The 22,634-nt window shown below is 45.1% G+C and overlaps 2 protein-coding genes across 2 annotated transcripts in view; both read left to right on the forward strand.

The window, feature by feature from the left end:
* atp6v0e2 (ATPase H+ transporting V0 subunit e2) overlaps positions 1-22,634 on the forward strand; it is a 263,253-nt gene that overhangs the window by 22,926 nt on the left and 217,693 nt on the right. The window lies entirely within an intron of this gene.
* The window catches only part of LOC146992359 (B-cell receptor CD22-like), a gene marked incomplete at its 5' end in the record, with an annotated part of 40,770 nt that overhangs the window by 2,515 nt on the left and 15,621 nt on the right, over positions 1-22,634 (forward strand). The window contains 2 exons of the mRNA XM_085788458.1: positions 9,493-9,499; positions 11,176-11,433. Of these exons, the coding sequence (XP_085644584.1) occupies positions 9,493-9,499; positions 11,176-11,433 (265 nt within the window). The remainder of the gene's footprint in view (positions 1-9,492; positions 9,500-11,175; positions 11,434-22,634) is intronic.

Here is a 22,634-nt window from a genome sequence, read left to right on the forward strand (position 1 = left end):
TTGTGTGCAGGTTTGATGAATGAGTCTCATTTTGTCCCCTCTGTCCATCAGGTGGACTCTTGTCCTGTTTATGAGAACATCACCACAGCAGCACAGACAGAAGACACAGAGAAGCAGGAAGACCTGGTGTGAAGTTACAGTCAGGTCAGAGCCTCTCACATTCAATAACAACAGATCAATAACATGCAGACTCCACATTTATAATTACAGCTGTAACTTTACACAGGTTTTATGTGATGTTTTTAGATGCTGTTGAAGTAAAGGTGGGACTCACCTGATGGAAACAGGAAGTTGTCCATCAGTGACATCATCTTTAGATTTGATTTGTTTTGTTCATTCTTCACTTGTATCTGTTTCTTTAGTAGCTATGAAATCAAATAAAGTTTAAATCTGTTATTTTCTTCTCATGACACAAAGACACAGATTTTTACTGAAGAGGATAAGTGTCCAGGGTCACTCATCAAAGCAGAGTTGAATACAGTTAATTTAATGTTAAACCTTTTCTTTTCAAACTTACAGTTCGATATTGATCAGAATAATTTAAAATCAATGTTGGTTACCAATGTGAATAAATAACACATCTTACTCTCAACTCATCTGTAAATAAGTTAGGAACAACTGGTTACAGTTCTAAAATGTGAAAAGACAAAATACATTAAAGAAGGCTACAGAGAGAAAGTTAAATTTAAATTGAACTAAACAGTGAATGGTGATTTTTTTTTTCTTGGCTGTGGGTCTTGTTAATCAAACTCCAATGTAGGCCAATTAACGTTTATTTAATCATTTGTTGCACTTTGATGTATTTTTTGTTTGTTTAACTTATTGTGAGCTGTAATATTTCTGCATGGCAACAACTGCACCTCATATTTCTTTTCTGCATAAATTCCAGTTGCATGTCTTTATTTAGCTCCTTCGTAGTTTAAGAGAAATGTTTCTTATGTAGTTGTAATGACTTAAGTTCAAGTTCAAGTTCAGTTTATTTCATGTCCCCAAAGGGCAATTTGGATTGCAGCTCATAGAATCACATAGGTAAAAAACATACAACACAAAGACATATAGTGGCATGGAAGCGCATCGTTATAAATAACAATATAAATAAAATATGCACTAATTGTGATCATATAAGAGATAAACAGAGGTGGCAAGTAACGAAGTACAAATACTTCGTTACTGTACTTAAGTAGATTTTTCAGGTATCTGTACTTTACTTGAGTATTTATTTTTCTGACGACTTTTTACTTTTACTCCCTACATTTATACGCAAAAATATGTACTTTCTACTCCTTACATTGTAAAAACAGGCTTGTTACTTTTTTTTTTTTTACACGACGTAAAAGCACCGGTAAAAGACGTGACAAACTAGAGAGGGAAAGAGGGAGAAGAAGAGGGAGGGAGGAGGGAGGGGGGCGGTAGAGAGAGAACCGAGTTACCAACTTGTACTGTAGCAGCGACATGGAGGCAGCAGCATGGAGGAAGGAAGCTATGGTGGTCCGACTATCAGATGGGGGGGGGGGGGGGGGTTGAACACTACAATCAGCGCGATATAGCGCATTTGCCGTTTACGAGCGGCACAGTGCAACCTGTCCATGTGCCCGTGTCTGTGTGCGTGTACGTGCGGTGCAGGTGGACTGACTGGCAGAGATGAGAGGTGATGAAACACTGTTTAAAAATTATTATTATTATTATTTTGTGAGGTCTGTGGCGGCCCAAACGTTGGGAAACACTGCCTCTGGTCAGTTCAATCTTGATTATTCTGTCTGAACTTTTTTTGTTTAACAAAATTATCAAATGATGTAGGTTTCATTAACGGCAAAAATTCATTTTTACTTTTTACTTTTACTTTGAAAGTACATTTCAGAGCCTGTACTTTCTTACTTTTACTTGAGTAAAGGAGTTGAATCAGTACTTCTAATTTTACCAGAGTATTTTTTTACACATGTATCTGTACTTCTACTTAAGTACAGAATATGAGTACTTTTGCCACCTCTGGAGATAAATATAGGAAATACTGTTAAAACACAGAATACAAGATCCAAGATAACACTATTAAGAACATAGTGGTCAAGTAAAGTGCATCAGATAAAGTGCAGTCTCACACAGAGGAGAGCAAAATGATTGGGACAGTACGGTGGCCAGTACAGACTTAAACAGGTTACAACCAGTCATTATTTCGAAGCATTCAGTGCTCGAATGGAGACAGGCACAAAAGAAAGTCTGTATCTATTTTTTGTGGCCCGAGGGACGCACAGGCGAAGGCCTGACGGGAGGAGCCTGTACTCTGAGCACAAGGGATGGGCATCCTCTGAGCGAATGGACAGAGCTTTGATGAGCACCTGTCTGTTAAATATGTGGTCCAGGCTATCGAACTGGATGCCTGCGACCTTAGAGGCCACTTTCACAATTCTTCCGAGGGAATTCTTATCTCTGATGCAAAGATTGCCGTACCAGCAGACAATGGAAAAAGAGATGACAGACTCAATATAGGCACAATAAAACATTTTCATCAGAGTCTTGTCCACATGAAACCTGGCCAACTTCCTCAAGCAGTATAGGCGCTGCTGGCCTTTCTTACATAACATTTCAGTGTTGAGGTCAAATTTCAGTTGATCATCAATTACTGTACCCAGGTATTTATACCTGTTTACAAATTCGACTTTCTCACCGTTTATGATACTGTCCGGGGCTGTTGGATGGGTACGCCTGAAATCGATGCAGATCTCTTTTGTTTTTGTTACATTAAGTTGCAAGAAGGAGTCATTACACCAAGACAGAAAGTCATCAAGAACAGGACCATCGTCATCATGTAGCAGGCTGACAATAAGTGAATCATCGGCATATACTTAATGATGGATCTGTTTATGTGACGGCTGCGACAGTCATTGGTATATAGAATATACAAGAGGGCAGATAATACACAGCCCTGAGGCAAGCCGGTGGAAGATGACGAGGTGCTGGACAAAATCCCATTAACTCTTACTCGTTGAGATCTATTTGTTAAGAAATCAAGAATCCAGCCTACCAGACATAGATCCAAACCAAAAAAGTCGACTAGTTTTCTAACTAGGACATGTGGCTGGATAGTGTTGAATGCTGAGGAAAAATCAATAAAAAGCAACCTGGCATGATTTTTACTACCCTCTAAGTGTTTGAGCAGGAGGTTAAGAAAAGTGGCAGTTGCATCTTGAACGCCCCTGCCAGCTCTATATGCAAACTGGAGAGGGTCTAGCAGGTTCTCAGTTTTGACCATCAAATCTACCATAAAAAGCATTAAGGCTCTCAGCCAGATGGTGATCAGAGTTATAATTGGGCAACAAGACCCTTCCTCTACTACTGTTGTTCAGTCCTGTGATTGTTTTCATGCCCTCCCATGCTGAGCCCAGATTATTTGTTCTGAGTTGGGCTTCTATTTTGTTCTTGTATCTAATTTTTCCAGCTCTGACTTCTCTCTTAATTTCTTTTTGCAAATTGCACAGTTCTAATTTATTACCCTCCCTGAAGGCTTTATTCTTCTTGTGTAGAAGTGTTTTAAGAGACTTAGACACTCATGGTTTAGAGTTTGGATATACTCTGACATATTTAATACAGTAGGGATAACAATGCTTTCACAGTATCAAGTCCAGCTTGTGACGGCATCTGTCAGTTCATCTATGTCGGCCGAGGATTCAATGAACATGTCCCAGTCTGTAGAATCGAGGAGGCCTTGAAGAGTCTGGCATGCATTACTGTCATTCCAGTCCTTAAAACTAATGTTCTGCACTTTGCCTCTTTTTAATGCAGTGCGATACACGGGAATGAGATGCACACAGTTATGATCGGATGCACCCAGGGGCGGGAGGGGTAATGATTTATATGCCTCTCTGACATTGACAAAACATTTGTCAAGGATCTTGTTGCTCCTGAGAGAGATTAGTTGGAGAGATTAGTTGGAGCTTCTGTGTAACTCGGTGTATTTGCTCACAAGCGCTCATTTCTCTGGCCCCGGGATGGATATATATCAGGGTGATAAATATCTGGGGGAACTCCCTGGGCAGGTACGGCGGCCGTAATGAAACGGAGAGCAGCTCGATGTCAGGAGTACACAGTCTCTCGCGGACGATAACAGATTTAATACTACACCAGCGCTCATTGACATATAAACATACCCCTCCGCCCGATGACTTGCCCGTGATTGTGGCGTCTCTATCCAGCCGGATAGGTGTCCCGAACCCGTCGATCTCCAGGTCAGCATCAGAGTCCCGGTTGGATAGCCAGGATTCGGTGAAAGCCAGGATGCATGATTCCCTGAAGTCGTGATTGAAGCGCACCAGCGCTTGCAACTCCTCGGATTTATTCCTGAGGGACTGTGCGTTGGAGAGGATGATGGATGGTAGCGGGATACGGGAGAGGGGTTGTTTTTTCCTTTGGTGAACGCCACCTCTCCTCCCTCGCTTCCTGGTCTTACGTTGTTGATGTCCTCCGAGGGGCTTCTGGCAGCCAGATCTTAGTAGATTACCAGGATTAGGCACGATGAGATCAACCGGACGGTCCTGCACGTTCCAGCGGAGTAGAAGCTCTCTGTTGTACTGTATTCTGGTGGGGTGGCTTGGAGACCGTAGGCTCCAGGCAAGGTGAAACGCCGCTAGCACCAGGAACAAGGTAAAGGAGTCCATGATTGTAGGCTATGTCTCAGGTCGAGAGTTCAGGAAAGACTCCAGGAGGGATTTCCTCGCAGACTCGAGCTGCAAAACTCGGTCCACACACAAACGTTATCTGGGCGCACACGAGCGAGCCGATACTCGGCAAAAAAAGAAACATTAAAGACTAGGTAGGCGACGAAAACAGAAAACATACAGACACACCACTACTCGCTGCCGGTCGCTTGCGTGCGCATGCGCCCTGATATAAAGTCTGCCACTGGGTATCAGTAAAGAGTTATATTTTATTGCTAACACACTGTCTCAGTTCTTCCTCTGTGTATACAATGTCTTCAACAAACATGTTTCAAGTTATTTTATGATGGGTTTGTCTTTCCTGTGATAGGACAGTAGAGACAGACAGGAGGGTTTAGTTATGGAGAGAGGGGGTCAGAAACACAGCAAGGGGCTGTGGGTCAGATTCAAACCTATGGCTTCTGCATCTTTTAAAGACGATGATGATGAAATTTGGGACAAATTTGTCTCTTTAAAAGGACAACGAGGAGTTTCTATTTGGTTATAAAAAAGTCTCACGTTAATGTGGATGAATCTACGCTACCCACACTTGTTAATAGCCCATTTTCGATAAATATATCGTTTTGTCTCTATCGTTATTTTGTTATTATTAGTGGTGGCGGAAACGCTGGTCGACTCCTTACTTTCGGTTTCGTGGCGAGTCATGAGAATAATGCCGCCGAATCGCCGTTTATGGTCAGAACTACGACGGTATGTGATCGTCTTCGAACCTCTGACTTTAATTCTTGATGAATGAAAACATGAGTCCGTCTTGCGCCGATCAAAGAATTTCACGGTGCGCGCAGAGGCTCATAAATGTAGTGTGAAAACACTTTGCTTTTCCAAAACTCCTCGTTGTCCCTTTAAATTGAAAAAATGGCTGAAAAAAGTTTTCTGTGACCCAGCTCCTGATCAATGCCTTTCCTGTCTCAGCGTAGGGGGTCCTGGCAGATTCCACCCCGTCCCCGTGAGTTTGTAGTTTTCACCAGAGTCCGTAATTTTAATGGAAACACCCAGGATACAAATTTCTTTTGGTTACATGCTGTCATTCCGACATCCCGCCATTTAGACATACCATCATTACGACATGCGAACGTCCCACCATTCCGACAAGGCTTTCAATATAAGGAAATGTGCGTTACTCAACAGGTGACTCGCTTCTTTAAGACATGCTGAGGAATATCCACATGGTTGTGCGTCATTACGCAGCAGAGCACAGACAGGGACTAGTCTGCCTGTCTAGCCTGGCGATCTCCACAACGCACTCCCCATGTGCCACAACCCATGGTTTCCTGTCTCTAACCTGATGCTCAGCTGTCCCAGGTTTTCCAGTGTCCTGCCCGGCTCCTGTCCAGTCGGCGTGGTGTCTGACCGCCTCTCCTGGGTCCAGCCGGCAACGTGCCCGGCTCCTGTTTACTGCGGAGCCGTCTCTTCCAGCATTTGGTCCTGAGTGACCTTCCTGACCCTCCTCCTGTCCTGAGCCACCGTCCCTGGCAGACTCTCTGCCCCTTCCAGCATCAAGGGTTCTGGTTGACAATCTTGTTCCAGCTCATCCCAGTCGGGCGCTTCACCCGATCTGGCAGTCCGACCCACCTCTGTTCCTAATCTCCACTCAGCAGTCTGATCTACCACAGGCCATGATCGCCAGTTGACGGTCCAACCTACCACAGTCCCTGATCTCCAGTCGGCATCCCGTCCCCCTTCCAGTTCCTGATCCCCAGTCTGTGGTCCTCCCCCAACACCAGTTCATCTCACTCCCTGATCCCCAGCCAGCAGTCCACCTATGACGTCGGTCCACCGCACTCTCTGATGTCCGGTCAGTGATTGGCCTCCCTCCTGCTCCAGGTCTCCAGTCGTTGGTCCACTTGCTCTGTCCTGTTCTATGTCCAGATGTGGTGTTTTGTGCCTCAAACTGTGCAAAGCACTTACTGAGTTTATTCGGACAGATGTGGCTGTCACAGGTCTGTGATGGTCTGAATCCCAGGCCACAGGCTCCTTGTGTCTCTGCTGTCTCTGAGGTGGTGAGCTATGTTTTTGGTGAACTGTAGTTTGTTTTTTCTGATGCTACGGGGCAGTTTAAGTTAAAGAAAGTTTGAATTAAAGATTAGAAAGAGCATCTTGATAAAAAGCGAAAGTTTTAGTCTGTTCATCAGTTCTCCTTTACCTCTCAGGACTTCCTCAGTTGTTTGTTAGACAACAACTTGACTGTCTGTCACACTTGTACTGACTTCATGAATATTCATAGTGTAAAGAGGAAGGAAGTCTGTTTGGCTATTTCTGTCTCTTGCCCACTGCACTGTGCACGGACAATCATCACCCTCCTCTCTTGTCAGATTTGATGTATTTTATTGTGTCTGAAGTCACACAGAGAGATGAGAGGAGCAGTGATGAGGTTAACAGCAGCATCAAGTGGATTCGTCTTCATCCTTCTTCTCACTGTACCAGGTACTGTACATTTACTTTGTTCCACAGAGTGAAAAAAAAGGAAACAAAACAAGAACATTTCAAACAGTCTAATTAGTGTGAATGCTGGAAGCATTCACACTATTGTTATTCGGTTCGGCCATTTTCTGCCTTTCTTCGTCATGTAACTAGTCCTTCATACTTTGTGCTATTTCAACAATTCAAATATCAAAATGTTCAGCCTTTTCGGGACAGGTGTGCTATGTCTTTTCTCTTTTCAACTATTCATACTTTTTGCAATATTCAACTATTTCTGATTTTTTTTTCCCCATAGAGAATGCATTGGAACAGTCTTGAAACTCTTCAAATCTTCTTACTTCTTTCAGCCTTTAAAGTGTCCACATACTTTCAGCTAGAGACTTCATTCAAATTCTGAGCTGTAGACAAACTTTTTAAGTATTCCTCTATGACTCAGCTTATTGAAATCTTCAACAGTTTCTGATATTTGGCCGCTTTAAAATCATTAAGTTTTTTGACAAAATCCAGCTTTATAATGGGTGTGTGTTGCGTTTAACGAGCAGGGCTTAGAGTGAGTGACATCATCGCTAGAGTGAGAGGGATCGAAAAAACATTCAGGATTTTTTCTGGATAAATTGCCAGCACGGCCACAAATTAAACTCTAGACACATGATTTCCTCACTGGTTTGTAGCCACACTTGTCGTGTCTCATTTGATGTGCTCAAAACAGCAGACAGACTCACAGAATTGTCTCAGTGAGCCTAATTGTGCAGCTAGACCCGCTCCAGTGGCTCATCCACTTCAATATAAAAGTAGGAGCTGATTTTTTTAGAAAAACAGAAATGCCCCCCTTTTCTACCTTGCGACCCTGAGAAAAGTTTTTGCCCTACAAACATTTAATGCACATCAATGTGCTCAGGAAGGTCTCCTTGCCCCAGTAGTCATAGCCACATTCTGATAAGAGGTACGGTTCTCTTTTTCTGGGCTGTTTTCGGAAGCTGCTCAGAGCACAAATCTCTCTGCTCTGCTCTGCTCTGCTCTGTGTAGTGCAGTGGCCAGCTGTTGGGGCCAGCTCGTTATCATGTCTATAAATAGAACAGTGCAGGTGCAGCCTGGCCGCTCGTTAAGATGTTTTTAAACACAGCCCCACACACACACATGATAAACCAGACTGACAGAGGATGTCCACGCACAAACACAGGCATCACACTCACACAGACAGACACACACAGACACTCACACACAGTCACACATGCACACATACACAAACACACAAACACACCACTGTTCCACACAGTAAAATGTAAGCAGTTAGTTGAGTCGCCATGGTAACTTCTGAGGGCAGGCTGCCAATCAATCAGATCATTAGGGAGAGAGGAGTTCTGTGGCTTTCTGCACATGTACACGCAGACAGAGAGACCGACACAAACACATACACACAGGTTTTCAGCTCACATTCATCAACCTCTCAATGATTTTATACGTAAACATCTCCAACAATTTATATTTTTCTCATGAATTTAAGTTCAGACGTTTAGTCTTTCCAACTCTATTAATAGTAGTACAATTACAGGTGGAGCCTAGGACATAGGACGCAGCTTTTAACATCTATCTATCTATCTATCTATCTATCTATCTATCTATCTATCTATCTATCTATCTATCTATCTATCTATCTATCTATCTATCTATCTATCTATCTATCTATCTATCTATCTATAAACCCTTTGTCTCTTTTTTTCTCTCTTTTTCTTTTTTTCTTTTACTCCTTCATTTGTATTTTACATAACTTCTTTCTATCTTTCCCTCCCTATCCATCCATCCATCTACCTCTTTCTATCTATCATCCCCCTCTTTCTTTTTCTTCTTTCTTTCTTTCTTTCACCCCATTTCTTTTTACTTCTTTGTTTCTTTCTGTTTTTCTTTCTACTCCTTTTCTCTTTCTATGTTTCTACCCCATTTCTTTCTTTCTTTCTACTGCTCTCTGTATATCTCTCTCTTTCATTTATCCACCCCAATATCTTTCCTTCTTTCTTACTACTCCTCTGTCTCTTTCATTCATTCTCTATTCTCTTCATGTTCTATTATTCTGTTTTTCTTACCTTTTTCTTTCTCTATCTACCCTTCTCTCTGTGTCTTCTTTCTTTCTGTCCTTTTGTTCTTTCTTTCTTTCTCCATCTACCCTTCCCATTTTCTTTCTTTCCTTCTGTCCTTTTCTTCTTTCTTTCTTTCTTCAGCTCATTCAGCATTGTTTCAACAATTTCTTCAGCTCATTCAGCATTGCTTTCAGCATTCACACCATTTCCATTCTTGGAAATGTTTTTTCTAGTTATTATCATTATTTGTCTCACACTGTTCATTAAAGCAGCATTAAGATTCACAGGTCCAATGTTTTTATGTTTGGACTTACGTGTCTGGGTTCACTGTGGCTTAACCCTAGAACACTAACGTTAAAAATAGTAACATCATCACTACTGCCGGGTATATTTTACCCGATATGATATACCCATAAAAAAAAATATTTCTCATCAAAGTATATTAAAATACAACAATACATGGCAAATTGAAGTACACTTCCTTTATTTTCCACTATACAATGTTTTACAAAATGAAAAAAAGGTATCATGGAGGACCCTATAAAACATGTCCCAAATTTGTGATTTTTTTTTTATTTTTTATTTTTTACAAAAACTTCCTTAAGAAAAAAACTAATGGAGCTGGGAACTTGTCCTTCAGACCACCCATTTGTGGGACAATTGAGCCTTATTTGGTGGAGTAAAAAGAAAAAATTTCAGCATCATCAGAAACGGTTGCCAGATTTAGAATTCATAAACACCAACATCGGGTGAAATCCACCCGAACATGTGCCTGCTGAAAAAACTAGGGATGGGAGCAGGGTAACATGCCTACCTTCAATGACGTCAGTGAGCAGTATGAAGCTACCCAGGGACCCATGAAACTCAGACAACAGCAACATAATGAAAATTATGAAACAATAATTTCACGGGTGAAAATCACCCGACGTTAGTGTTCTAGGGTTAATACAACAACAAGAAGTCAGAAACGTATTAACATGAGTTTGAAAGTGAATAAAAAGGAAGAGACCATGAAAGGTGTTTTAGTCATGTATAGCAGGTTTACATGTTGAATAAGCTCCATAAAACTTCACTGTGTTGTTTTGAGTCTGACTGTGGTTTCTGCTGTGCTCTGTGTTACAGTGATACAGGGTCAGGATGACTGGGGAGTGACTTACACTGACACTCACATCTGTGCCTCTGAAGGATCGACAGTGAAAATGAGCTGCACATACAGTCACCCAGACATGTTCGGGGGCCTTGACATTAGAGTTGAACAAAGATTCTGGTTCAGTAGAGGGAGTACAACTGATGCTGTGGATCTGACAACAGACTCAGACTACACAGGTCGTGTGGAGAATCACTGTGAGTCAAACAACTGCACTCTGACAATCAGAGACCTGAGAGAGAGCGACTCAGCTGTTTACAGGTTCAAATTCACAACAAACCATTACGGTGGGAAATACACAGGGTATCCTGGAGTGACTTTGTCTGTCAGAGGTAACGTTTTCACTGGAATATTTATCAGTTTGGTTCAAGTCATTGACGACTGAGAATCTTTATTTGTCTCTGTGTTTGTACTTTTCTAGTTTAGTTCATGTCTGTTCTTTCTTCACAGATCCAGACCTCCAGGTGCTGGTGGAAAGATCATCAAACTGGGTAGAGCTGAAGTGTTACAGCAGTTTTAAAGCAGCTGGTCGTCCTTCATTTGTCTGGTACAAGAACGAACTGAAGATGAAGGAGGAAACATTTTCCATTAGAGTCTCCTTTGATGATAACAACAGATATTCCTGTGCTCTTAAAGGATGTGAGGATCACTGCTCTCCTCCAGTGTGTGAGTTTACTCCACAGTGTCACTAATACAATGTCAAACAAAACCTTCCACTACACAGTTTGTCGCATACTGGATCAACCTCTGCATAAACTATCAACTACATTTCTACTGTGAAAAGACAGTTAAAGTTGACTTCTCCTCATGTTTCCTCCTCCAGATGCTCCAAAGCTTCCCTCTGTGTCAGTGAGTCCTTCTGCTGAGATAGTGGAGGGCAGTTTGGTCAATCTGACCTGTAGCATTGATGCTAACCCAGCAGCTAATTACACCTGGTACAAGGTGAAGGACTGGAATCATCTCAGTGACCAACCACAGTTTGTCTTCAGCTCCATCCAGCCCTCTGACTCTGGAGAGTATTACTGTGTAGCTGTGAATGAGATGGGGGCAAAGTCAACATGGATCTCTCTTGATGTCCAATGTGAGTGAGACAGTTAATTCTAAAATCTATTTGAAGCTGAATAATTAATAATCACCACTGCCCTTCTCCCAACCCCACCCCACCCTAATTAGGGCCACGGGCAATCGCACCGGGCACTGGTCCCAACAGCTGTGAAATAGCTGCAGGGACCAGTGACTTCGCCCGGGCACTACTGTTATTGTGTGGATTTTTTCTTCCATAATATTATTCACACTATTGTTATTCGGTTCGGCCATTTTCTGCCTTTCTTCGGCATTTAACTAGTCCTTCATACTTTGTGCTATTTCAACAATTCAAATATCAAAATGTTCAGCCTTTTCGGGACAGGTGTGCTATGTCTTTTCTCTTTTCAACTATTCATACTTTTTGCAATATTCAACTATTTCTGATTTTTTTTGGCCCATAGAGAATGCATTGGAACAGTCTTGAAACTCTTCAAATCTTCTTACTTCTTTCAGCCTTTAAAGTGTCCACATACTTTCAGCTAGAGAATTCTGAGCTGTAGACAAACTTTTTAAGTATTCCTCTATGACTCAGCTTATTGATATCTTCAACAGTTTCTGATATTTGGCCGCTTTAAAATCATTAAGTTTTTTGACAAAATCCAGCTTTATAATGGTTGTGTGTTGCGTTTAACGAGCAGGGCTTAGAGTGAGTGACATCATCGCTAGAGTGAGAGGGATCGTAAAAACATTCAGGATTCTTTCTGGATAAATTGCCAGCACGGCCACAAATTAAACTCTAGACACATGATTTCCTCACTGGTTTGTAGCCACACTTGTCGTGTCTCATTTGATGTGTTCAAAACAGCAGACAGACTTACAGAATTGTCTCTATGAGCCTAATTGTGCAGCTAGACCCGCTCCAGTGGCTCATCCACTTCAATATAAAAGTAGGAGCTGATTTTTTTAGAAAAACAGAAATGCCCCCCTTTTCTACCTTGCGACCCTGAGAAAAGTTTTTGCCCTACAAACATTTAATGCACATCAATGTGCTCAGGAAGGTCTCCTTGCCCCAGTAGTCATGGCCACATTCTGATAAGAGGTACGGTTCTCTTTTTCTGGGCTGTTTTCGGAAGCTGCACAGAGCTCAAATCTCTGTAGTGCAGTGGCCAGCTGTTGGGGCCAGCTCGTTATCAACGTCTATAAATAGAACAATGCAGGTGCAGCCTGGCAGCTCGTTAAGATGTTTTTAAACACAGGCCCACACATACACATGATAAACCAGACTGACAGAGGATGTCCACGCACAAACACAGGCATCACACTCACACAGACAGACACACACAGACACTCACACACAGTCACACATGCACACATACACAAACAGACAAACACACAAACACAACACTGTTCCACACAATAAAATGTAAGCAGTTAGTTGAGTCGCCATGGTAACTTCTGAGGGCAGGCTGCCAATCAATCAGATCATTAGGGAGAGAGGAGTTCTGTGGCTTTCTGCACATGTACACGCAGACAGAGAGACCGACACAAACACATACACACAGGTTTTCAGCTCACATTCATCAACCTCTCAATGATTTTATACTTTTGATGTAAACATCTCCAACAATTTATATTTTTCTCATGAATTTAAGTTCAGACGTTTAGTCTTTCCAACTCTATTAATAGTAGTACAATTACAGGTGGAGCCTAGGACATAGGACGCAGCTTTTAACATCTATCTATCTGTGGCAGTACGAGGGGTGGGAGGACCAAAAATAATAATTAAATTAATAAAGGGAATTTACTCAAATCTATAATTGCTGTAACTTAAACCGACAACGCCACCTGGGGGGTTTCACCCCAGGACCTTTAAAGTGAAATTCAAGTATAATCAACAAAACAAAAAGGACACACAGGTACGTAACTCAAAATGGCAGGAGACGTGGTTCAATAAATTATAACAATTGATTTTATTTTCACAACAGATATCCAAATATTTCAAGCTTAAAAGTATAGGGGGGGAATGGGGAGATAACTAGTTCCTGTAATGATGAGAAGGCACAGCAGGGAGGGGTAAGAGGGGAAGGAAATCCTTCATGTTAAAGAGCACCCCATTCACACGTGAAACAACTCAAAACTATAATGTGTAGAGAAAACAAACCAAGAAGGTGTCACACAGCACACAGAGGGAAACCATCACCCAGGGACCCCACCTCCACCGCTGGCTCTCAGATGCTAGGAACAGGAAACAGAAAAGGGACAATTAATAAGGGAACCACCATAAACAATAAACACAAACAATTAATATAACAGTTTCCAAGACAAACAAAAAATAGAAACAATTTATCTTAATACAAAATTAACCAGGTTAAGCCTAAATTATTTCTTAATGAATTAATCACGAAACAAATACTAAATCAAGAAAAATAAAGAAAACAATGAACATAAATCCTAAATCTGATGGTTCACCTGGGCCCCATCATAACCCCTCAATTCACACACTCGCATACACACTCACACTCATCAACCTGTTTCTCTCACCCACACACACACACACACACACACACACACAGAGAGACACCACCCAGCCACGAATCCTCGTGATACGGCCGCTCTGCCCGTAGCGCAGGACAGGGCAGAGGGAGCGTCTGCAGGCGGCAGGTGTCACAGTCTGTGGCGAGCAGAGAATGCGCCGAGGCGCAGCGTTGAGCAGCGGTGAAATCCGCCGACAACAATTAAAAAGTCAGACAATCAGTTTATAGTCTTCACTGAGTCGCGGCTCGACTCGAGGCCCGGCGAAGCAGCAGTGATCCCAGGCTACTTATCTTAATGTGTCCAAGCAGTAGTAGATTATTTTGCAGGCGTCCTTGTGACCAACCAAGGAGGGAGAATGTACTGCTCCATGGAGGATGGAGTGTCTCAGGTCCGCAGATGGAGCGTCCGGAAGCTAAAGGGAAAATCAACAGGTCGCCAATCAGCTGATGCCACTAATTACTCAAAACACAAGAGATGCTGCGAGTACGCACCTTAGTCCTCCAGTCAGTTGCGCACTGGAACGGGGACAGTAACCGTGGCCAAAACTACCCGCTAACAACACAAATAAAATAAATTAATACCATCCAGTGAGAGCCAAAACATGAGCAGCAACACTGCAGCCATGCACCTTACCTGTGTGAAAGCGGAAAGCTGCAACCAGGAAGTGGGTGGAGCTCAGTGCCAGGGAGCAAGAGGAAGAGAGGGGGGGCTAGAGCCTCCCTATATGCCCTCACTCCTCCACCTCATAGGCCAACCAACTCACGTCAATTAAGGAGGCAGAAATGTGACAGCACATACCATTACAATGCACCCCCCCTTTTTTCATCGTCGGCCCGACGATGCAAGAACACAAGTTAACACCAAGGCCTAAAGCAGGCAGACACGGTATTGGACTGAATAGTTGTGGGTCGAGGCAAATGGTGACGGTTTGAATGGTGGCCAGCCGTAGTTCGGGCTGTCCTTCGCCTGGTTCCTTCTGGGGGAGAAACTAGTGACAGAGCGGACTGAGAAGGTGGTAATGACGCTGCTGAGCCAGAGGAAGGTGCTAATGGCAGTGCCATTTGCTGCGGAGCGATCGAAGGAGCAGACTGTGTCGGGGGCAAGGGTTCCGTCGAGGTGGTAGGTAATGTCAATACAGGTGCACCTTGCCCTCCCCCAGCATCACAATCAGCTGGAGGAAAAGAAGTTTCCCTTACCAAGGCCAACAAGTCGTCTTCGTCCGACAGTTCGTCTTGCCTGACTGGCAGATTGGCCGGACTGGTCGAAGGAACAGAAGTGCCATCTGGGGCAGGCAACCCAGCTACGGCTTTGAGCAGAGTGCGATGCACTCGTTTGACCTTAGCAAGATCATCTGCTGGTGCTACTGTGTACACCGAACCATCTCCAGAGGGAGCTTTCACCACCTGATGTACCACATGGTTCCACTTATCCTGAATCTTGTGTCGGCCTTTCCAACCAAATTCCCGCAACAACACTAATTGACCTTCTTCCAAAGGCACTGACCGCACAGTCTGATCGTGGCGTTCTTTCCGGCGCTGGGCTGCGTCCTTCAGCCGATCTCGGACACCGTCGAAAGCCAGATGCAGCCGGGTCTGATGTTCCTGGACCCAGTCATTTACTGAGCCACTAATGGGGTCCTTCACCCGCCCCAGCAAGAAATCGACTGGGAGTCTGGCCTCACGGCCGAACATGAGGAAAAAGGGCGATTCTCCTGTCGATTGGTGTGGGGTGGTGTTGTAAGCATACAACAACTGTGGCAAACAAGAATGCCAGTCACGTTTTCGTGATGTTGGTAGAGTGCGCAGCAAGTCATGCAGGGTGCGGTTAAAACGCTCGCACTGACCGCTACCCGCTGGGTGGTACGGTGTAGTGCGGGATTTTTCAATGCCGTACAAACAACATAGCTGCCGGACAAGGGCGCTTTCGAAGTTTCGGCCCTGATCGGAATGAATCCGTACCGGGACGCCAAACTTCGAAAACCATTCAGTGACAAGGACATGAGCAACGGTGGAGGCCCGTTGGTCACGGGTAGGGATAGCAAGGGTGTATTTACTAAACACGTCGGTGAGGACGAGGACGTTCTCCAACCCATTTTGGGTTGGCTCCAACATGGTGTAATCCATCGCCAAGATCTCGTTCGGCTCCGAAGCAAGCAGATGCCCCATGAAGCTACGGACAGGTGGCCCAGAATCCTTGGCCACCAAGCACCGTTCACAGGTCCGACACCAGTGTCTCACGTCTTCAGACATTCCTGCCCAGTAACACCGTTGCCGCAGCAACTCCAACGTCCTCTCAACACCTGGGTGGCCATGATTTTGATGCACCTCTGTAAGAACTCTCCTCTGCAATGCAACAGGCAGGAGTACCTGAAGAACTGTTCCACCCCCCTCTGGGCGCAAGACTTTTCTATAAACAACTCCGGCCTGCTCAGTCAGTCTGCCCCACTGCTTGAGAAGAACCAAAGAACGCTGGGACAGTTGCTTGCGTTCTTCACGACCCGGATATTGCTTTTGTCGCCAAAAAGCCAACACTTCAAGGATCACCGGGTCGGCTTGCTGAAGTGCGCCAATGTCAGCTGGCGGATACTGCGGCAAGGCCCAGACAGCCGACTGACATGCTGAAGGCCGTCGGGCCTGAAGGGCTTTTTTTAGAGGCTGTGGAAGTGGGGTACCGGACACCATGGCCCCCAAGTCGGCGTCCATCGGTGGATGTAAGCGGGACAGCGCATCTGCGTTCGTGTTGTTTTTGCCAGGCCGATACCGAATTTCGAAGTCGAACGATGCTAACTGGGCTGCCCAACGCTGTTCCAAGGCTCCGAGTTTAGCTGAGGACAAATGGCTAAGAGGATTGTTATCCGTAAATACAACACACTTGTGGCCAAGCAAGTACTCACGGAATTTCTCCGTCATAGCCCATTTTAGCGCCAAAAACTCCAGCTTCATGGAGCTATAGTTGGCTGGGTTACGCTCTGTTGGTCGCAAGCTTCGGCTGGCGAAGGCTATTGGCCGCACTTTCCCTCCTTGCTCTTGTGCTAGTACGGCGCCCAGACCTCCGTGACTTGCGTCGACCTCCAAGATGAAGGGAAGGGAGAAATCAGCGTACGCAAGCACAGGGGCGGTGGTAAGTTTGGATTTCAGGGCGTCGAAACTCTGCTGATGTTCTGTCAACCATCTTTCTGAAACACGGGGCTCAGACCTCTTGGCCTTTGACCTCTCAAGCTCAGCAACAAGGCGGTGGAGAGGGGCAGCCAGCTTGGCGAAACCCTCCACGAAGCGACGATAATAACTTGCGAACCCGAGAAAGGATCGCAGCTCCAAGATAGTGGTCGGGGGCTGCCAGCTGGCTACCACCTCCACTTTGCCGGGGTCAGTTGAAACGCCCTGGGCTGAGATGACATGCCCCAAATAATGCACTTCTTGCTGAAAAAATGAGCACTTAGACAATTTGGCCTTCAAACACTCTCGCTGTAGCCGCTGCAGAACCACTTCAAGTCTTTCCAGATGTTGTTGGAAGGTGGACGAGAAGACTACAATGTCGTCAAGGTATAACAACACAGTCTGACATTGTTGGTCCCCAAAAATGCGCTGCATTAGCCGCTGGAACGTGCTGGGTGCGTTACATAACCCGAACGGCATTCTGTTCCACTCGAAGAGACCGAATGGGGTACAGAATGCCGTCTTGGGGCGGTCAGCTTCGGACACCGGGACCTGGTTGTACCCGCTGGCTAAATCCATAGTGGAAAACCAGCGGGCACCAGTAAGCGCGTCCAGCGACTCCTCGATTCGAGGAAGCGGAAAAGCGTCCTTCCTAGTTCGGCTGTTGAGTTGTCTGTAGTCTACGCACAAGCGTAGGCTACCATCTTTCTTCTTGACCAAAACAATTGGCGAAGCGAATGGGCTGCAGCTCTCCCTGATGACCTGCGTTTCAAGCAATTGATTAATATGCTCCTTGACCACTTCATAGTCCGATGGTGGTATGCGCCGATAGCGCTGACGAATTGGTGCGTCATCCAACAGGGGAATTTCGTGGGATATCAGACTAGTGCAGCCTAAATCACCCTCATAGGATGAGAAGACGGAAGCATACTTCCAGAGAAGAAGACGCGCCTCCTTCTGTTCGTCAATGGGCAAGGCGGACAAATCCACTGCACCTATTTGGTCCTGAAGCGTTGGGGTCGCAGCTTGTGATGCCACTGTGGCCAAGTAAGATGGAACCTCCTTCACTCCAGAGGGCAAACTCACTACATGGGCCTCACTCAAAGCACCTACGACTGTTCGTGGGTAAAGAAGCACATCAGAGGATCCCACATTGACGACGGGGATGTAGGCGGTGCCCCCTTCGACTCTAACCAGTGCTGGAGAGGCCAACAGTCCGGCAGGGAGGCCCTTCTCCAAAGGCTCAAAGAGTACAGTAGTCCCAGAATACTGGGCTGAACATGTGGCTGGAACGATTTGCATTGTGCCACCAGAAATCCGACAAGCCTTCCTGCCAAGGACTTTGACTCTGCCAGTGACCTTAAGAGGGGGATCCAAGGAGGTTCGGTGGCATTTCTGCAGCGCCTGCACCACCGATTGTGGTGCCCCTGTGACCGTGGGCAAATCAAACAGGGCTTTGCCATGTTGCCCAAAAAGCGTGCTGTAACACCTGCGTAGGACGTTCATCCCCAAAATGCCAGGGGAGTAAGGTGCTCCACCCGCCGGGGGGTCCTTGACCACCAGTAACCCACACCCTGGCAACGACCTACCGCAGAGTGTGACTTCAAGCTCTAGGTAACCGAGGTATGGGATTGGCAAGCCATTAGCGGCTTGAAGTTGCAGCCAATGGCAAGGTTGGAGCTTCCCCTGAACTCCAGCCTGAAAGTGCTGCCGGAAGAAGCTTTCCGAAATAGTGGAGACCATGGATCCTGTGTCTACTAAACAAGGAATTTTTATTCCCCCCATGACTACGTCCACGTGCGGACAAGCAGAAATTAGCTTAGCTCCCCCCTCAGTGCTTGAAATGTCCGATGAGCCGATGGTTACCCCCCCCGAACTTTGGCTCCACAGTTCGGTGGGTGCTAGTTTCCCAGATGCTGTGCTGGGCCTTGCTGCCTGTTCGGCCGGAAAGGAGCCGGCGCAAGAGGCCGGGAAGGAGCAGGAGCATGGGGCCGGGGACGAGAAGGGCCACGTGCCCCCTCGCACTCCCTGGCAAAATGGCCAGGTTGATTACACCGCTTGCAGATTACTGGACCATAGTAAGGAGGGTGATTACGCTGAGAGTTATTCTGCAGCTGGGCAAGTGATTCAGTGAGTCTATTTAACTGCTCCTGTTGAAGCTTCAACATCTCCTTCACTTCCTGCAATTCAGAAGTTGGACTTGGGCTAACCGCTGGGGGAACACCCTGCACACCGTACTGCAAACCCATGACCGAAGGGACTGAGTGGCTACGGCCGCGCGCACCCCCTGGTAACCCCTCCCGCTCCCACCTGATTGCCTCCGCCCTTACCTCCAGGAGGGAGACTGCAGGCTGTCTGCGCACCAGCTGCTTTAGCTCTCGCCGGAGGGAACCATCGATGACATATTCGACGAACTGGTCGCGCATCAAAACCTCAGTGTTTGGCATCTCGCTCGGAGCCTGTTGTTTTATGGAAGCCATCAAGCTCATCAGAGCAAGGGAGAACTCTTGGAGCGTCTCCCCTTCCTGCTGTCGCCTGGAGAAGAACGCCTCCTGCAGGGCAACATAGGAGTCGGTACAACCATACAGTTCTCGCAATGCAGCAATAATCTTGGCCGGGTCGTTTCTTTCTACGGTCGAACGATATTTTATCTCGTCACGTGCTTCTCCCTCCAAGTGGTCGAAAAGGAAGAAGGCTTGGTCAGCTATAGACAGACGACGGGCCCTCATGCACGCCTGGACTTCCTCAACCCATTCCTCTAGCCCTAGGCCTGATCTACCCCTAAACACAGGACACTTCCTGTCTCTGGGTACTAAGATAAGTCGCTCTGTCGCAGGGGCGCTAGAAGAGGGTGGTGCTAAAGGAGGTTCGCGGGCAATGGGAGGTGCAGAACTAGGACCAGGCAGAACTTCTGCCTGCTCTCTCTGTAACCTCTCATTCTCCGCCCTCAACTGAGCTACTAGGTCCCTCAACTCCTGCATCTGTCCCTCCATGTTTTCTGATGCTGACATTTAAACTACGGACACAAATATTATAATTACAAAAAGGAGACTCACTGCTGCTTCGCCTTTAACTCACACACATTCACTCACACCATACACTCTGTTCATTCAACCACAATCAAGGGAATGAAGAAAAACAACAACAAAAAAATACCTAAATAAGGAACACACGTCTCCGCCTTGAATGAATTTGATCCTGCCGACAACGCCAAGTGTGGCAGTACGAGGGGTGGGAGGACCAAAAATAATAATTAAATTAATAAAGGGAATTTACTCAAATCTATAATTGCTGTAACTTAAACCGACAACGCCACCTGGGGGGTTTCACCCCAGGACCTTTAAAGTGAAATTCAAGTATAATCAACAAAACAAAAAGGACACACAGGTACGTAACTCAAAATGGCAGGAGACGTGGTTCAATAAATTATAACAATTGATTTTATTTTCACAACAGATATCCAAATATTTCAAGCTTAAAAGTATAGGGGGGGAATGGGGGGATAACTAGTTCCTGTAATGATGAGAAGGCACAGCAGGGAGGGGTAAGAGGGGAAGGAAATCCTTCATGTTAAAGAGCACCCCATTCACACGTGAAACAACTCAAAACTATAATGTGTAGAGAAAACAAACCAAGAAGGTGTCACACAGCACACAGAGGGAAACCATCACCCAGGGACCCCACCTCCACCGCTGGCTCTCAGATGCTAGGAACAGGAAACAGAAAAGGGACAATTAATAAGGGAACCACCATAAACAATAAACACAAACAATTAATATAACAGTTTCCAAGACAAACAAAAAATAGAAACAATTTATCTTAATACAAAATTAACCAGGTTAAGCCTAAATTATTTCTTAATGAATTAATCACGAAACAAATACTAAATCAAGAAAAATAAAGAAAACAATGAACATAAATCCTAAATCTGATGGTTCACCTGGGCCCCATCATAACCCCTCAATTCACACACTCGCATACACACTCACACTCATCAACCTGTTTCTCTCACCCACACACACACACACACACACACACACACACACACACACAGAGAGACACCACCCAGCCACGAATCCTCGTGATACGGCCGCTCTGCCCGTAGCGCAGGACAGGGCAGAGGGAGCGTCTGCAGGCGGCAGGTGTCACAGTCTGTGGCGAGCAGAGAATGCGCCGAGGCGCAGCGTTGAGCAGCGGTGAAATCCGCCGACAACAATTAAAAAGTCAGACAATCAGTTTATAGTCTTCACTGAGTCGCGGCTCGACTCGAGGCCCGGCGAAGCAGCAGTGATCCCAGGCTACTTATCTTAATGTGTCCAAGCAGTAGTAGATTATTTTGCAGGCGTCCTTGTGACCAACCAAGGAGGGAGAATGTACTGCTCCATGGAGGATGGAGTGTCTCAGGTCCGCAGATGGAGCGTCCGGAAGCTAAAGGGAAAATCAACAGGTCGCCAATCAGCTGATGCCACTAATTACTCAAAACACAAGAGATGCTGCGAGTACGCACCTTAGTCCTCCAGTCAGTTGCGCACTGGAACGGGGACAGTAACCGTGGCCAAAACTACCCGCTAACAACACAAATAAAATAAATTAATACCATCCAGTGAGAGCCAAAACATGAGCAGCAACACTGCAGCCATGCACCTTACCTGTGTGAAAGCGGAAAGCTGCAACCAGGAAGTGGGTGGAGCTCAGTGCCAGGGAGCAAGAGGAAGAGAGGGGGGGCTAGAGCCTCCCTATATGCCCTCACTCCTCCACCTCATAGGCCAACCAACTCACGTCAATTAAGGAGGCAGAAATGTGACAGCACATACCATTACAAATCTATCTATCTATCTATCTATCTATCTATCTATCTATCTATCTATCTATCTATCTATCTATCTATCTATAAACCCTTTGTCTCTTTTTTTTCTCTCTTTTTCTTTCTTTCTTTTACTCCTTCATTTGTATTTTACATAACTTCTTTCTATCTTTACCTCCCTATCCATCCATCCATCTACCTCTTTCTATCTATCATCCCCCTCTCTCTTTTTCTTCTTTCTTTCTTTCACCCCATTTCTTTTTACTTCTTTGTTTCTTTCTGTTTTTCTTTCTACTCCTTTTCTCTTTCTATGTTTCTACCCCATTTCTTTCTTTCTTTCTACTGCTCTCTGTATATCTCTCTCTTTCATTTATCCACCCCAATTTCTTTCCTTCTTTCTTACTACCCCTCTGTCTCTTTCATCCATTCTCTATTCTCTTTATGTTCTATTATTCTGTTTTTCTTACCTTTTTCTTTCTCTATCTACCCTTCTCTCTGTGTCTTCTTTCTTTCTGTCCTTTTGTTCTTTCTTTCTTTCTCCATCTGCCCTTCCCATTTTCTTTCTTTCATTCTGTCCTTTTCTTTCTTTCTTTCTTTCTTTCTTTCTTTCTTTCTTTCTTTCTTTCTTTCTTTCTTTCTTTCTTTCTTTCTTTCTTTCTTTCTTTCTCCATCTGCCCTTCCCATTTTCTTTCTTTCATTCTGTCCTTTTCTTTCTTTCTTTCTTTCTTTCTTTCTTTCTTTCTTTCTTTCTTTCTTTCTTTC

The sequence above is a fragment of the Trachurus japonicus genome, chromosome 1, assembly GCF_045865225.1.
Source record: "Trachurus japonicus isolate A0001 chromosome 1, Traja_1.0".
NCBI classification, from domain to species: domain Eukaryota; kingdom Metazoa; phylum Chordata; class Actinopteri; order Carangiformes; family Carangidae; genus Trachurus; species Trachurus japonicus.